The following is a 17,625-nucleotide window of genomic DNA, read 5'->3' as shown; positions in this document are numbered from 1 at the left end:
GCCCAGTATTTTGAGTACCCATCAAGGGGCGTTGAGTTCTTGGAAAATAAAAAAGATAAAGATTTAGGGTGAGTAAATTTGTTTAAGTCGACATGAACTTGTAGTGCTATACAGCAATACTGTCTTGTCATTATTTCAAGTCAGTGTTAAAGTAGATTGTGACAGAAACAAATATGTGCATACCGGTACATGGCAGCTTGGGGAAGCATGCTCAGGAAGATGTACATGTATGTATGCATAAATTTATGATCTTGTTCTGTCTGTTGCTTATGGTTACACAGTCTGTTTTATCATGAATTGTGTTTGTTTGTTTTGTTGACTTGATATGCCAAATAAAATCATAATACAGGAATAAAAAGAAGATTAATATTCTATACACATACATGTGGGCCTGTGAAATCCAAAATCTAAACAAATTTGCTAGAAATTATTAAAAATTGACTGATATCTGCATGAAAATAAAAGATTTGCTAGAAAAAATGGACCCAAATCACCTTATTTTTAGCTTATCCATCTGCCGATCCACTACACACTATGTCAACAGTTCCGAGAATTTCCTCTCGATGCCATATCAGTCCTGCATGAAAAATTCTATTATCCTTTGTTCAACAAGCATTTGATATGTGACAAAGGTATTTTTATCTCTGTAAATAATAGATATAGAACAGAGAAGGCGGGAAGTTCGTCGGGTATTGATATAAGAGAGGAATGTCCGATTCAATCAGTTTAACTTTTAGGGTTTGCAGGTGAAAGAGGAAATACATTTAGACTGGTGTGTAGACTGTTGATTGTTTATCATTTATTTCCGTCACTGGTACTTTTGATTGTCTGGAATGTTGCTTGAACGTGTTTGTGAGATAGATTAGCGACACATAGTGGCATGAATAGATACATTCGCAATTGTGAAATATGCATAACAGTTAGTGATGTTTGTTAATTACAAGTTCTTTTTTTACATATATTGAGATGGTATTTATGGGTTTTGTGGTCTAGTGTATAATTTACTCAAATGTGGATCACATGGTTCGTGGTTTGACTCACTCCCGAGGATTTTATTTACAGGTGTATAAACATGTAAATGCATTTGAAAGGATTCATTGTTTTCTTTTTATGACTTTGCAGATTTAGACAAATTTTTCCGCCTTTTGAATCGAGGAAGATGTCTTAGGAAGGGAAGCAACTTCCAGACAGCATTTTGAGTCTTTCAGCCCCACCCAACCTGTTTTGTGTATGTTCAGGTGTATTTATTTATAATTAAACATGTAAATGCAATTTGTAATGATTAATTGTTTTCTTTTTATAACCTTGCAGATTTAGACGAAAATATTCCGCCTTTAGAATCAAAGAAGATGTCTTAGGAAGGGAAGCCTCCTGACCGCATCTTGAGAGTCTTGCAGCTCCGCCCGACCTGGAATCGTCTTCCTGGACCGACGAAGGCGTGTTTTCATCCCACTCCTGACGCCATTAAAGCGCCCCAGCCATGGACCCGGCCTCTACCAGACAGGCGCAGCACCACCACCATCACTCTCCGCCTCCCATGATGCAAGGCAAAGACCATCATCATCATCACCACCAGCGCTCGTCGGTAGGAGCAGAGAAGGCCAGTGATACGATGATACTGCAGACAAATTCTCCCATGCCTACAAGTAAGAGACAACTCATCTTCATCTCAAGTATTCTCCATCTTTTTGCACACAAAAACATCAATACAATAAAAGAATAATATCAAAGAACAATAACATCAAAAGTAACAATGGCCAGGACCCCTGAGAAGCAAGACTGCTTGTAATCGGGACCCTACATACAAGTACATTATAATAGAAATATAAATTTAAATGCACATATACAAGCACACACATACACTCATACACACATTACAGGATTGAGCAAAGATATAAGAGGAAGGACAAAATTAAGAGGACCGTGTATTCTTTATCTTTTTTACTAGACCAGGACCCGGTAAAATGGACCAGAGAGGAGGTCTTGAACTGGTTGAAATGGTGCCAAGAGGAGTTCTCCTTGGACAGTGTTAACGCCGAGAAGTTCACCATGAACGGTAAAGCGCTCTGCCTCATGCCCAAGCAGTCGTTCTGCGACCGGGCGCCGGAATGCGGGGACATCCTCTACGAGCTTCTTCAGAAATTATTCCGTAAAGGTAAGCCAGGGCTAGACCTATAGCGGGCTACCCCTTGATGGTAGTGACCTATAATTAACGAAAGCCCCCTATCTCAAGAAATAACTGAATACATTTTCAAAGGCTCATTCACTTTAATAAAGATATGGTATGATTTGGTGAACTGCATCATTCTTTACACCCCCCCCCCAAAAAAAAAAAAATTCTTCATTATTGTGTATTAAAGTGTCAAGCGCTTCATAATACTTTATCTTATAACACGCAGTGGCCCGAATTCACAAAGATTTAACTTAACCCATGGTTTGAACTTTGTTTACATAACCCATGGTTTAAATATTAGCGCAAAATAAGCGTACCTTACCTTCCGCGCATCTTATATTGGACCTCTGTCTGTGTCGCGCTTATTTTGCGCTAATTTAATTTTAGACCATGAGTAATTTGTAAATGAAGATTTAAACCTTGGGTTAAATATAAACCTCCTTTGTGAATTCGAGTCAGTATGTTTTGGATCTTCTTTAGCACACAGCCACATTTTTTCCATCCCTTGTTGCCATACATTTTACATATAAAAGATGAAAGAAAATACAATGTCTCGCTTCATGGAGGAATGAGCCTATAAGGTAATCAAATTTATGTGGGTAGTAACTAAGATATGAAATTATTGTGAACTTGCTTCTGATATCTACCATCTTAGGGTTTGTCATACCAGAATTCATAAATAAACCTTATTGCAAATGAGCATACGTTTTTTTTTCTCCATCTTTCCGAGGTCGATCTTTTCCCCTAGAATTTATGAGATGATTTTTCCTACAATTTAATGTGGATTATGAAGAATTCATGTTTATATTGATCATGACAAACTATTGGATAGTACCGGTAACTTTAAAAACAAGCCCCCAAGGCTATGATACTATTAATAGAGCTTTCCTAAAAGCTTAATGGCATTGATATCACAAACCAGGAAATACTCTGAACATGTGAGAGATTAAAAAACCTGGCCTTGGTCAGACTTAATGTCTAAAACACTTGTTTACAAGTGCTCCTTTGCGATGGGAACAAAAACAACAATTAGAGGACAATTTGAATTAATCCACATGACTTCTCCTCTTACCCCCCCCCCCCCCCCCCCCCCCCCCCCCACGACCCCAGAAAAAATATACTTATGAATGATATTAATGACAAATTGTCCTTTTTTATACATATATCTTTTTTTTTCTTTTTACCTCAAAATGTCATTATATAATGAGTTTGAAGTTTATTATCCAAAGAAAAAGTACATCAATATGTTCAAAAATTGGATGTGTCTAGATTTAAAAAAAAAAAATTGACTTTTCAATTTTTTTCTTCTTTTCAGAATGTCGATTTTATCATCCAAATTTGTCAGACCAAAGAAGATCGCCAGACCCACAGTTTAACAGTAGTAGCAGAATCAGTGAGTACCTGTACATGAAAATTGAAAGATGTAACATGGCGTCAGAATTTGACATGAATCCTTTATGAAATAATAATAATAATAATCCGTTTTTTTATATAGCGCTCAATACACCGATCCAACGATGTACCTAAGCGCTTTACAGATATATTATTACCCCAGTCATCGGAATGTGGTCTTGATGAAATTTTACTGAAACAGAGTGCGATGGCTCAGTGGTAGAACAGTGGACTTGTAACTGGGAGGTCCCAGGTTTGAAACCAAGTCAATGCACTTGTGCCCTTTGATATTAAAGGTAAAGACCAGTATTGGAAACGCCCCAATTTCAAAAAATGAAATGGAAGCTCTCATTACCAATCATGTGAAAGAATATGTTTTGACTAATACATGATGATAAAAAAATTGCCGGGAAACCACCTACTAATTCATATATTTGGTAAATTTGTTTCTCTCATGGTCTGTGAGAGATATAGGGTAGTCCCATATACATCTTTCTGTGTATAGTGCTTGTAACTTTACGAAGAATGGGCCAAATTTCTTATCATTTTGATGATTCCAGAACCTTGCAGATGCTAGATGCAAGATGATCAACCTTTTCTGATCGATTCCACAACGTTTCTTTCACAATGCAATCGCATGACCATAACTGGTCTTTACCTTTAAAGAGAAGGTTGAGTTCTGGGAAGAGGCGAACAATAATTTGAGAGCGTTATAATTGTTATTATGCAAATGTGGAAAAACATCAGATAAAACATGTTCCCTGAAAAGCATGGCTCTTCAAATGCCTTCATATTCTAAATATTGCATGTAACATCGTAAAAATCGGGACGGATTTTTACGCCACGTGTTCGTGTAGTCCCATATACATCTTTCTGTGTACAGGGCTTGTAACTTTACCAAGACTTGACCACATTTCTTATCATGTTGGTGATTCCAGAACCTTGAAATACACACGAATACTTATATGCTAGATGATCAACCTTTTCTGATCTACTCCACACCGTTTCTTTCACAATGCAATCGCATGACCATAACTCAATCTTATCTTTAAAGGCATTAATCTTCATTACCAAGTAAAACAGTATGAAACATAGCATCAGTGAAGCCCAGTTTGCATTTGTCAAGTGGTTTATTAGACAGGATGCAGATGAAACTGTAATGCATGAAAGAGACTTCCAGTTTATAGTAATACTAGACAAAAGAAAGTAAAATATTGCTGGGAAAAAAAATAGCGGCAGTTCCTTCTAATGACTTGTTTAGATATGACTCGGTAAACCATCGCAAAAACAACAACATGCTGCAGAGAAGGATTGGCAACTGCACGCAACAATGGTCTTTTATACATTCCTTCACTTAGCTCTGTTTTATAAGATACAAAAACGGGAAGCGGATTACACCTACATGTATGTCATTATATATATAGAAAAAAACACGCTTAAAGATAAACTCCAGTTCTGGTGAAAAAAGAAAATTAATTCTCACAGAATCAAACGAAACTTACACTGAATGTTCAAGATTACAAATAAATGACATGTGCCAAAAAATTTTGGAAGAAAATGTATACTGGCTGAGTAATGAGCATAGAAAGACAAGGAAATCAAGGTAGTACTAGCCCCGACACCATGTGTGTTGTCCCATATATAGCTTTCTGTGTACAGTGCTTGTTACTTTACCAAGACTCTGTCAAATTTATTATGATTTTGATGACTCCGGAACCTTGCAGTGCACACCAATACTTACATGCTACATGATCAACTGTTTCTGATCCTTTCCACGCCTTTTCTTTCACAATGCAATCGCATTACCAGTACTAAAGTTTATCTTTAAGGAGGATTCTGTTTAAAGGGTAATGAGGAAGAATTAAGAAGAAATGTACTGAAGAGGAAATGATTGCGGATTGTGTGAAACTTACATTTGTGGAGGATTAGGAAGGGGATCTGGCATTGACGGGAAAGAATGCAGGGAAGAGGAGTAGAAAAAGATGTTTTGGGATGGATAGTTTGAAGAAATGACTGTAGGAAAAAGAAATGGATGACCACAAAGACTTTAAGTTGGACTTAAATATGGCAGGCCGTTCATGCCACTGTTTTCTTTCACCATTTACTGGTATTGGTCTATCATGTTCACAAATCTACAGACTTTTAATTTTTTGATAGTTCATTATTGAAGGAAAAATTATTATCTAATGGTGAGAGATAACAGTGGCATAAATGGCCTGCCATATTTAAGTCCAACTTAAAGTCGATCTTAGTCTTTGTGAAACACTCCCCAGAGTAGGAACTGATAAATGAAGGTGGAGGCAGTTTAGTGACCTAAGACCAATCGCAGCGCTAAACGAAGTTAAGCTTTATAGAGCAATTGGCATTGGAACAAATTTTACATCACTCACGTACCATCTTAACATGTTGATACCCCTTTCTTCTATAAGGTGGAGCGGCAGAACATCAGAATGTCCCGGGATCACCGCGGGAACCGATGGGTTACCAAGGCAACCTGACGATACCTCCTTCAAACTCCAGCCCACGTCTACCGATGGATCTCTCAGCACAGCCAGGTAATTGTTCTGTCCGATAAACATGTCCATCTCTTTGTTTCTCTGTGAAGTCAAAATGGTGTTGAACACATACCCCTTGGGTTATTTATTTTGTGTAACTACCCATTTTATTCTTAAAATTATTGACCAAACCTGGGGCCCATTTCACAAAGCCTGTTTTCAATGACAAATGACTAAAATCAGTGACAAATCTGATGATAACCAATCAGAAGCAAGGATTTCAGTTGCTTTATAACACTGTCAATTGTCACTGATGACAAGTTTTGTGAAATGCCCCCCTGATGCATACATGTCAAAGATTCATATTCTTTATCTACACATTGTTTTATCTCATATTGCATCAATATTACACTGATTCCACCAGAACAAATTCAGGTTTTGGAAATCCATGTGATGTCTACTAACTGAAATTACTGCTAAACTTGGAGACCAAATTGAGGTTACCTGTTTTACAACTACCATAAAAATGTAATATGTATTTGATGCCAGTGATACTTTTGAGCATTTTAGCTAAAAACTGTCATAGTGTTTCCCTTGTAAACTGTCTTGTGTTTGTGATTCAGTGTTTTTAATGTAGAATTTGAATCAAGGGGTATATTATGGGAATATAGATGTATTTACTTTGCAAATCCTCCTGTTTGATGTTTTCGATTAGTTACAGCCAACCTTACTTTATTCTACATAATATATATTCTTTTGTCATGTGTAAAATTTGCAATGTTATGTTTGTCATCTATTTGTAAAAGTGCAAAAGAAAAAGAAAATCAAACGGAATTAAATAAATCAAATCAAATCAAATTTACATCATCAATGGAGAAATGCTAAGAAAGACTCACAATGATGATTTTTTTTCTTCTTCAGAAAAGTCCAACACACCATGCAGCGACTCAGGTCATAGTTCACCCGACACAGCAGAAGACCTCAGACAAGCCGCAACCAACAACCAAGCATCCGCCATCCACTACCGCCGTCAGAACGCGCCCCCTATGATCACCCTCACGTCGTCCAACCGAAGCTCACCCCAGCAGCGCATGTTCGAGAAACAACCCTTGCGACTTCCCGGCGGGAAAAACCTCCACGACAACTTCAGCGAGTCGGTGATGGATTCCTCTCAGGTTCCGCCGTCGCCCACGAAGCGGCTTCGCATGGACTACGGGCAGCAGGGCGGGGTTGCGACGGCGTTCCCGCACGTCAATACGGCGCACATCGAGCTCAGGCATCGCGCCAATACAGCTGAGCGGATGGAACAGCAGAGCGTACATCCTGGATCGCACCACAGCCTGCATCCTCAGACGCACCCGCGGCTTTTGGGACGACGCAGGTTAAGCTCCGATGATGGCCTTGCAGCCGGGAGAGCCACGTCGTCGTACGGGGTCGAACGGCACAGTACCGGTGCCCTGATTGGTATGGCGGGACTGTACAATCATGGTAATATACCAGCTATCCCGGTGCCTTGCTCGGTACCTAGCCTAGCGGCGGGGTCAGCCATTCTGTCAAGGTTGCAACAAAGGAGAAACAGCACTGGAGGAGCTGAAGGTACATGTAAGAGATGCATTCTATGGTTTAGAGCCGTTTGATCGACAACCAGTTCGTCTACTACCCATTTGGTCTATTCCCATATGGTCTATTCCCATTTGGTCTAAACCAAGCCCGTCTACTACCCACATGCTCTGATAATCATTTGGTCTAATGGTCATTTAGGCTAATAGTGATCAGTTTATGTAATATTTTATTGTTGTAGTCCAGGTAACTTGATCTGAAAACATTTGGAAAGGTCAGATAATATGACACTTCTTTCAAAAATGTGATAAGTTGGTTATAGCTTCCACCCTTATGTCTGGTTTTGATCCATCTGGTGTTGAATTTTGTTGATTATTTTCAAAACATGCAATATCCAATGATTTTCATCTTCAGCTCTATCTGCCTTAATATTCGTTCTATTCAACAGTTTTATATGCCCTTATGTTCTCTCTATCTTGCAAATGTAATTAGGCATCCATATTCTGTAAGAAAAAATATCAATCTATAAATAAAAAAATGGAGGCGTGATGGCTCAGTGGTAGAGCAGTGGTCTCGCAACTTGAAGGTTCTGGGTTTGAAACCAAGTCAATGCGCTATAGTGCCCTTTGGTACGGTATCGATCCTCATTACCAGGTCCATTAGAGAGGACTTAAAGTAGTTGGTCCCTGGTAGCTTACTTACAAGCACACACATGCTTTCTTAGCAGTCTGGGTAAAACAAACAAACCAACTGACTTCCAATTTTCAGCTGCGTTTCATTTCATTTCAACCGCCTCTCTCCACCCAGGTATAGGTGATGGCCTTGGGCAAAGCCCTCATCAGCATCCAGCGAGCATCTCATCGATGCCACGACGACGGAGCATGGATCCAGACGATGTCTTTCTCCTGGATGAGGAAGGGTTTGAGACTCGAAAAGCTGCAGGTAACAAAACATTTTACTTCAGATTGATGGATTGATTGTTTGAAAAACATACATTCAAAATAGCAGCCAAAGGCTAAAATAACTTGTATTAAACGCATCGTTTAACAATGTTTCCAGTTTTACAAATCTGAGATGGTGTAATATTGAAGCCCTTAAAAGATTGCGCTTCAAAAGGATCATGAAGTGCCTCAAAAAAGTAAAAATCTTTGAGCGACCAGTTTTACCATCCTCATTTTCCCCAACAGACTGTAGTATAATAAAAACCGTTGCGAAAACGGTTTTGAAATTTCGATTTCCAATCATAAACAGACAGGCGATCGGCTTGTAAAAGTCATGGCATTCCTGACTGACATGAACGTTTGTAATTATGATTGCAGCATGAGCTAAATCCAGGATTTTGTTTCAGAATCTGAGACAAATTTACCAGATTCCTTTAACATCTCATGTAAATTTTGTTAGAATGTATTACAATCATGACCTCAATAAAAAGCTTAGTTTAGTTTACTGTAACCCTCTGGCCTCCATTCTCTCACACAACGGCGCCTATCCTTTTTGTTGTCCTCTTCCTTTTAAAGATAAACTCGAGTTCTGGTAAAAAAAAGAAAATTAATTCTCACAGAATCAAACGAAACTTACACTGAATGTTCAAGATTACAAATAAATGACATGTGCCAAACAATTTTGGAAGAAAATGTATACTGGCTGAGTAATGAGCATAGAAAGACAAGGAAATGAAGGTAGTACTAGCCCCGACACCATGTGTGTTGTCCCATATATAGCTTTCTATGTGAGTGCTTGTTACTTTACCAAGACTCGGTCAAATTTATTATGATTTTGATGACTCCAGAACCTTGCAGTGCACACCAATACTTACATGCTACATGATCAACTGTTTCTGATCCTTTCCACGCCTTTTCTTTCACAATGCAATCGCATTACCAGTACTAAAGTTTATCTTTAATGTTCGATGGCAGAAAAACCACATTCCCAAGTGTAGAAGTTCCCATATACACAAAGCTGGCAAAATCCCCAACTCCGCTAAAAATAGCAAAATGCCCTTGTCAATAATGAAACCCACGCATGTAGACACACCTTGTGGTCTAGTGACGAATAGATGAGGGTAGATAAAACAAAGCTGGTCATGTAGCAAAGGTCGAATCATTTAAACAGGTAAAGTGCATGTTGAAGGGAGGGGAAGTCCATCCTGATATTAAGTTGGTTTTAATAGAAGCAAAAAAATGAGAAGAACAGGTCAGTGAAAGTTTTTAGCAAATTATGATTAAAAGTAGGAAATGTATACATTTTTGAAGTTTTCATCACTGAAACACAAATCATCAACACTGTTAGGTATCTTTCAAGGTCCTCTCCAACTTGCTTTGCACAGAAAATATCATAAACTTTAATTTTCTTTGTTATTGGTATAATTTTTTTCTTTTAAAGTAGAGTAGTTGTCCTATCAGAGGAGAAAATTTAATTAAAACACCTGCGCCCTGTAACATTTTATGTTTACAAATCTCAAATCAGAAATACCATTTATTTTCTTATGATAAAGTCCTGTCAAATATTCATTCTGGAATGCAGTTTCTTTGACTTTGTTTACATTATTTCTACCATTGTTTAATATCTGTTTGTGTTATTATTTGTGTTTGAAATCCAGCCTCAAGTTTTGGTTGCAATAAAGAAATATAATAATAATAATAATGATAATCAAGTACCTACAATACCCTTCACATTTCCATTCATTAAACAAGAAGTCTGAAGGACTAGACTATCCACCAACCTTAGTGGTAGATTACGCCAGACAGTTTTCCAGGAAGTCTGCATGGCATTCCCTTTGTCCTGTGGACATATCCTCTTAAAATATGTAAATTTGCAACAAAATTTGCAAACATAAAATCAATCTTTTTCAATTCAGTTTCAAAGAAACAATGACAGACAAAAGTAGTAGTGACGTAAATCGCATGAGTGGTCTGTTGTTTCATCTAAAACATAAGTACTTTATTAAGTATTTATTTTTATTTATTTTTAATTTTAAATAATTATTAGCATTATTATTATTATTATTATTATTATTATTATTATTATTATTATTTTTTTTTTTTTTGGGGGGGGGGGGGAGCTTTAAATAAAACATCGTACTTCTAATAGCAAGTTTGTACACAGTTACTAATGTCTGTAATTTTACAAGACAAGTTTCCAATCACAACTATAAATCCTATTCAATTCAAGTTTATTTCCACATTTGGTTAACAAAAAACAAAAAAAAACAAGAAAACCCAAGTTATGTATTCTTTTACCAACATTGGTCTTTTTTTTTTTTTGGGGGGGGGGGGAAGGATCTTTGCAGAAGTGAGTTTTAAATGACATCCTCTTTCAAATTATGATACAATTTAAGTGAAATGTTGCCATCAAATTTGGAGCTCTTAACACTTTGGGGCTCCCAACACTTCAGAAGGGGGCCTTAACTCAGTTTATGAGTCTGCTCTGAATAATGAGCTATCCAGCACTGCTCACTTTACATATACCTAGAAATTTGTGGTCAGGAAGGATCAAAATAAATTTCCCTTTCCTCTTTAGTGCTCCCGGCCTGCAAAAGAGATATCATTCCTAACTTTATGTCGCCAAGTTTGTGGGCAATATTCTGAGAAAAGCAACACAAAAACAATTTTCAGAAATAGGATGGGGAAGAATTAGTGTACCTTCCATTCAAGTAAAGTGAAAGTATGTCAAATTCTATTTTCCCTGACATTTCCTTTAATGATTTCGACTAAAGCTTCATTTAGATATGACTATCGCCGCTTTCACACAGGGGAAAGATTTGTTTAAGCTGATTAGTTTAAAGAGCTCAAAACTCAAAAAGCTCAAAAAAATCAGCTTTTACATACAACATCATTCACACACAGACAATTTCGGTGCAATCGTTTCAAGATTTACTGCACTTAAATGTGGAGTAGGGCCATTGTGTGTTAACTATCAGGCAGATAATTGGTCCCGGTCTTAGCTCCTCCAAGTTTCGGATGTACATCCGTTCACACACAAAATGTCTTGCCTCTTAATAGATACAGGCTTTTTATCTGCACCCTGCTCTGACGGTCATTAGATCGCGAGTTCGTATCTGTCCTAACATCGTATATTTGGACGGTCACACAGGGAAATTAACTTTTTGCTGTTTAGTTAAAAAGCTTTCAACTAAACAGCTTTAGATATGTTTAATGAATCTTACCCCTGTGTGAAAAGGCTGATGGTAGTTTTAGCTGTTGTTGTTGTTTTTGTTTTTGTTTTTATAATGATAATGTGTTTGTATTGCACTTCACATTCGCATTACACTGCACGAAGTCGCCATTCATTTACATGTTTTAAAAAAATGCAATGGTTACCACATTATAACTCATCAAACCTTTACATCATCTACATGTAGGTTTTTTTTGGTTAATCTTTGAATTTTCATGCCACTTCATTTCCTTCTGTTCTCTTTACAAGACAAACGGTGCTCCTTAATGTAAAAAAACATGGATTAGCAATATATGTATCACAAGATATCCTTTTCTTTTTTACTTTTAATGAGAACCTTACTGTCTGTGTATTTATATGTCAATATCACAAACATTTTATGCAAACTTTTAATTACATTTCATTGTTTTTAAGTGCTCAATTTGCCTTATCCACATTCAAAAGTGCCTTGAATACAATGTATTAGTGACATACAGTACAGTAGTGCAAATTATATGTTGTTAATTTAATAAAGTTTGTGTCTCAAAAGTTATGACTTATTATTACATGCACTTCATGCCTTGGTTGTACTTTTGTTATGTGTTAAGAGTGTTGAGAATGATACGTTTTGTAATCTTCTTTTTGAAACAGGTGGTGACTGTCGTCTTCTCTGGGACTTCCTGGTCCAGCTCCTGAAGAACGAGACCTACAAGCCCTACATCCGCTGGGAGGACCGACGAGAGAGGGTCTTCAGGATCCTGGACCCGGTCCAGATCGCCAATCTCTGGGGCCTGCAGAAGAACAGGACCAACATGACGTACGAGAAGCTCTCCAGGGCGCTCCGGTACTACTATAAGATGGGGATTCTACAGAAGGAACAGGGGCAGAAGCTAACATACAGGTGTGTAGTCCCACTCATAATAAATGATGCTGGATTTCTTGTTCATTGTCTTTGGCTTAAAGAGAGATGGTGGTCAGTTTCCATGTCATAATTCGCTGACACCAAACTTGGTGGAAATACCATGAATGGGTGTACAAATCTCACACACAGCAAGCCTGTGGTCCCATCAAGAAATACTCCCTAGTCTCTCGGAGAGCCTTCGGTTGAGGGAAATGCAAGATAATTAATTTTCCATATGGGCCAGCTGGTGAAAAATGCAGAGCATTAATACATATTGCATGTTGATCACTGAACTGAAGGTTATTCCTTGTGATTGACAACACCTGTTGTTCTTGGGTTAACACACGAATGGTGTCGAATTATTATGCTCTCCTGTTCTCTGTATGCCTTTGTCATAATGTCTCTAGGCCTGTCTTCACTATCTCGAGATTGCCAAATATCCAGCTATTTGAACTATCCCGATCGCAAACTATCCAGCTAATTTGCGTCTTCATCAGACCGAAGTAGCAATTAGCGGGATATTTGGTCGGGATTTTCATCCCAAGATATCTTGGGATAGTTTGCAAAATATCCCACTATTTGGCAAAATATCCAGCTATTTGTCCTGTGCGTCTTCACTAGACCGAAGATTCGCACTATGCCCTAACGCTGAGCAAAATGTCTTGAGCTAATTTCTCAAGGTCGAGTTTCAAGTTTCGAGGTCAAATCTCGAGCTGATGAAGACGCGATTTGTAACTTCGGGATTATTTCCCAAATCAGAAATAGCAGGCTATTTGGCAATCGCGAGATGATGAAGATGCACCTTATATTCCTTTATTGCTGAAGTATCAATAAGGTGATGTACCAACATGTTATGAATAGTTCCCTGAAAGCGACCCCTTGACAGAAAGGAGCCAATGTGTTAATCGTCGTAATGAAGGTTTAGAGTTTCTACCCAGATGTTCTAGTGTTCATCATCAGAGTTACTCAATGTTATTGCCACTCCTCTCTTGAAAAGATGATGTGGTATGGTTGGGTGTTTTTTCTTGACAGAATTTTTACCATCCAGTTTCGAATTTCTATCACCTACATGTAAGGATTCAGGTTTCTACAACGATTGCCAATAGAAAGATGTCAGATTTCATCATCATTTTATCAAGATTATGTGACTTGTTTTTGACAGTTTCCTTTAACATGACCCCTTGATAGAAAGTTGCCAAAGCATTGATTAACCGATATATCCTTTCTTTAATAAATGATGAGGTATGATTGTGCGTTTTTCTTTGACAGAATTGTTACCATCCACTTTCTCATTTTAAATTCAAATTCAAATTCAAAGTTTATTCAACACTCTTCATGAAAACATTTAAAACATACAAATACAGAATGGAATAATAAAAAAACAAGAAAGTGATAACAAATACAATGGCAATTTATAAGAGCATTTGGGATAGGCAGAAAGGAGGGATTCCTCATATGAAAGCCTACCCCTAAAAACACACATACAGGAAAGAAAAAAGAAACAAGAACAAAAGAACAGAACAAAAAAACAAAAAACGTACTAAAACATACTATCATGTACGATCAGAGTAAAAAAGTGTCAAACTTGCCCATGCTATTAATACTGATTATTATTCTTATTTAACTTTATTTATTTCTATCACCTTTAATATACTTTCAGGTTTCTGCAAGACCCCAAGGACATCGCCAACAGTCAACGCTTTTCAAAGATGGCCCGTAACAAGGACAATGCAGAACATTCCGAGGTCACGGGGTCGACGACCTCACCGATACATCACTTCTCGGCGACATCATCCACCTCACCACAGATGCTTTCATCTTCCCCTTTGACATCGGCATCGACATCGACGTCGACTTCATCGCGGTCATCGGCCATGATGTCTTCGTCAATGGCACCCTCATCGCTCGGTTCAAGTAGGGTGTATTGCCTGTCTACTCCCAGCCCACACTCTTCATCTATCCATGTCTATCCTGACCCCAAAGACACGTGTCAAAGTTCATCCCTAGGTCAAAGGTCGTCCGTTCACATGGCTTCGACGTCGTCGACCCCCTCCCCGTCTCCTCCTGAAGCTGCCGACGACCCTGTCGCCATAGCGACGCATCAGATGGAAGGCGTGTCCATGATGGCACTTGCGTCGCCGTGGCAAGGTGGCGCCTCGGGAGCGTCGGATACCAAAGGTCAGGGGTTAAAGGTCAAAGAGGAACCCAGTAGTAGATCGAACTCGCCAGACATGGTATGCTAGAGGATATACGGACCTTTGTCTCTCTGTAGTTGGAGAATGTGTACCATGACATCACGTCATAATGCAAATACAGAACAGTAACGAACATTGAAGTAAAGATCAGTATCGAACAGTAAAGAATGCATTAATATAGAATGTCTTATGTTTACTGTGTATATGTAATTCCTGTTGCCTTTGACTTTAAAACTAGTACCAAAAGTTTCAGGCCAAATTTGGATATTTAAATGATAATCAAGATTGTCTTAATTGTTCTGAATTCAAACTACCCAGCATATTTTTGATAGTAACTTGTGTTTATATCATTATTGACGTATCTCAGAAAATATTGATATTTCAACATGATCGTTTCGCTTTAGTGCACCACATCGAAAGTTCACATTTTAAGATCTACAATTTTTTTTTAATTGTTTGTTTGAAATCATATTGTTTTGCAATTTGATTTTGTAGGGCCTGCCATTATTCCAGAATGAATGTCCAAGCTAAGCCAAAGTATCTCATTTTGTTTGAAATTAAAGAATTGCGTTGCGTTCATCATCATCATATTCAGAGTAAAATTACTGCCGAGAATTCAAGCTCATCTTTTTAGATGAGATATTAGGAAATAGTTTTGAGCACTAAAAATCTTGTTTTAAGCTCATACAAGATTAAGACACTAGTGCCATACTTCTTTTGCAGTGTATTTATTTCCCTATTAGCAACTTAAGAAGCTCCTCTAATTAAGAGTGAACTAACATGTTAAACAGGAATCTTCTTTTTTTATCATATTTACAAAGCCATTTTGCAGCTCTGCTCAACCTAAATTTACAGAAGAAAAATTTTGTGTTACAAAACTTTTGCCATTTAATTTTGATTTCAGTTTCTGCTTTTGCAATTTTAGAGATAACAGTTGTTCAAATGAAACCAAGAATCAATAACGATACAATTTTGAATGGAATACTTATGTCTTCTTCCAAAGCTTACAATTCATGAATTTGTTTAATTTTTCAATATGAGACTGAACGTAGGTAAATTGCACAAGCTGTATCTCACATTAATTTTTCTCATCTTAATTTTAACAAGTTATAAGATGGCAATATCCGCATCGAAACAAATGACTACATGTATACCTATGAACATTATTCAAGGCGATTTGTTAAAACAGGTTGGCAACGTATATTTATACAGTTGCACGGTTGGAACACTACACAGCTATTTTGCATTTTAGGACATGAATTGCCTGAATTTAAGATTTTATATTTATTGTATTCCATATATATACACTCAGAGAAATTATTATTGTCGTAACCAAAGATTTATGTATTGTTTTGTTGCCTTTGTGTATAATGGATGGAGAAATAAAAGGGCGCAATCCAACCCTTGTAATACCTTTGCTGGAAAAGAAGCAGAAAAGTAAGAGAAACAGAGAGGTGAAAGTTTGAAATCGATCAGGCCAATTATAAGGAAGTTATGAATGTTTGAAATATGAGATCACTAAATCCATGCCAATCTCAGATTGGCGATTTGGTAAGTTGATAGTGACGTAGTCATGGGACAACTCTCTCATTAGTCATTTACAAAAATATCATTAATTCCTTAGATTTCTTTTCTTAATGCCTTCTCTCTTGGGGCACTACTCAAAATATATTATAGATAGCATATTCTTACAGGTCCTCTAAGAAGAAAAGCCCTCCTAAAATCCTGAATCAAACATTTTGAAAAATTGACAATTCTAATCATTTGTGTGTTGAAATAATGGGAAAATAGTCTAGCACTTTGTCACAGTGACATTACCAATTACCAATTGCCAATTTAAAATGCCCATACTTATAGTGATTACAACTTTCAAAAATTCATAACTTTCTTAGTTTTTATCCCATTTCATTCAAACTTTCACCAGTCTGATTGTCTGAGTTTTCTGCTTTCTTTTAGACTAGTTGTCTATTATTAAAGGTTGGATTTCCCTTGAATAAAAGCTACATGTACATGTACATCATGTGTTAAAAATAATTGTATGTGTTGTGCAGGTAAGAACCTAACCCTGAAACAGACACTTATTAAAACCAGGGTTGCAAGCTGAATACATGTATAGTTGATAGTGGACCTGTGATTTGTCACTGTGATTTAGACATACATGAATTGCGAGAAGTAAAGTTATTTTCATGCGCCACTTTCTCTCTCTCTTCCCATCTCGTTTCTGCTATTAAACCTTACCCCTCCCTCATGTTACTCTTTTCCCCTTATGCTCTCCCCTCTCTCTCTCTCACTCTCTTGCCTCTCTCACTTTCTTTCACCCTCCCCTCTCTCTTGTCTCTCTCTCTCTCTCTCTCTCTCTCTCTCTCTCTCTCTCGTCCTCTCTTTCACCCCTCCCTCTCTCTTGTCTCTCTCTCTCTCTCTCTCTCTCTCTCTCTCTCTCTCTCGTCCTCTCTTTCACCCTCCCCTCTCTCTTGTCTCTCTCTCTCTCTCTCTCTCTCTCTCTCTCTCTCTCTCGTCCTCTCTTTCACCCTCCCCTCTCTCTTGTCTCTCTCTCTCTCTCTCTCTCTCTCTCTCTCTCTCTCTCTCGTCCTCTCTTTCACCCTCCCCTCTCTCTTGTCTCTCTCTCTCTCTCCCCTCTCTCTTGTCTCTCTCTCTCTCTCCCCTCTCCCCCTCTCTCTCTCTCCCCTCTCTCTCCCCTCTCCCCCTCTCTCTCTCTCCCCTCTCTCTCCCCTCTCTCTTGTCTCTCTCTCTCTCCCC

At 37.9% G+C, this 17,625-nt stretch overlaps 1 protein-coding gene across 3 annotated transcripts in view; it reads left to right on the top strand.

Annotated features, from left to right (window-relative positions):
- The window catches only part of LOC591714 (ets DNA-binding protein pokkuri), a 37,547-nt gene extending 22,068 nt beyond the window's left edge, over window positions 1-15,479 (top strand). For all 3 annotated transcript variants that reach the window (XM_030989238.1, XM_030989239.1, XM_030989240.1), the window contains 8 exons: window positions 1,312-1,646; window positions 1,949-2,155; window positions 3,489-3,566; window positions 5,995-6,120; window positions 6,982-7,656; window positions 8,428-8,562; window positions 12,424-12,673; window positions 14,334-15,479. In XM_030989238.1, coding sequence (XP_030845098.1) covers window positions 1,481-1,646; window positions 1,949-2,155; window positions 3,489-3,566; window positions 5,995-6,120; window positions 6,982-7,656; window positions 8,428-8,562; window positions 12,424-12,673; window positions 14,334-14,916 — 2,220 coding nt within the window. In that variant the 5' untranslated portion in view covers window positions 1,312-1,480 and the 3' untranslated portion in view covers window positions 14,917-15,479. The remainder of the gene's footprint in view (window positions 1-1,311; window positions 1,647-1,948; window positions 2,156-3,488; window positions 3,567-5,994; window positions 6,121-6,981; window positions 7,657-8,427; window positions 8,563-12,423; window positions 12,674-14,333) is intronic.
- Window positions 15,480-17,625: the final 2,146 nt, after the last annotated feature.

Source organism: Strongylocentrotus purpuratus, unplaced genomic scaffold (assembly GCF_000002235.5).
Source record: "Strongylocentrotus purpuratus isolate Spur 01 unplaced genomic scaffold, Spur_5.0 spur5_scaffold_18, whole genome shotgun sequence".
Lineage (NCBI taxonomy): Eukaryota > Metazoa > Echinodermata > Echinoidea > Camarodonta > Strongylocentrotidae > Strongylocentrotus > Strongylocentrotus purpuratus.
Note: the sequence above shows the minus strand (reverse complement) of the source record. Positions and strands in the feature narration are given on the sequence as shown.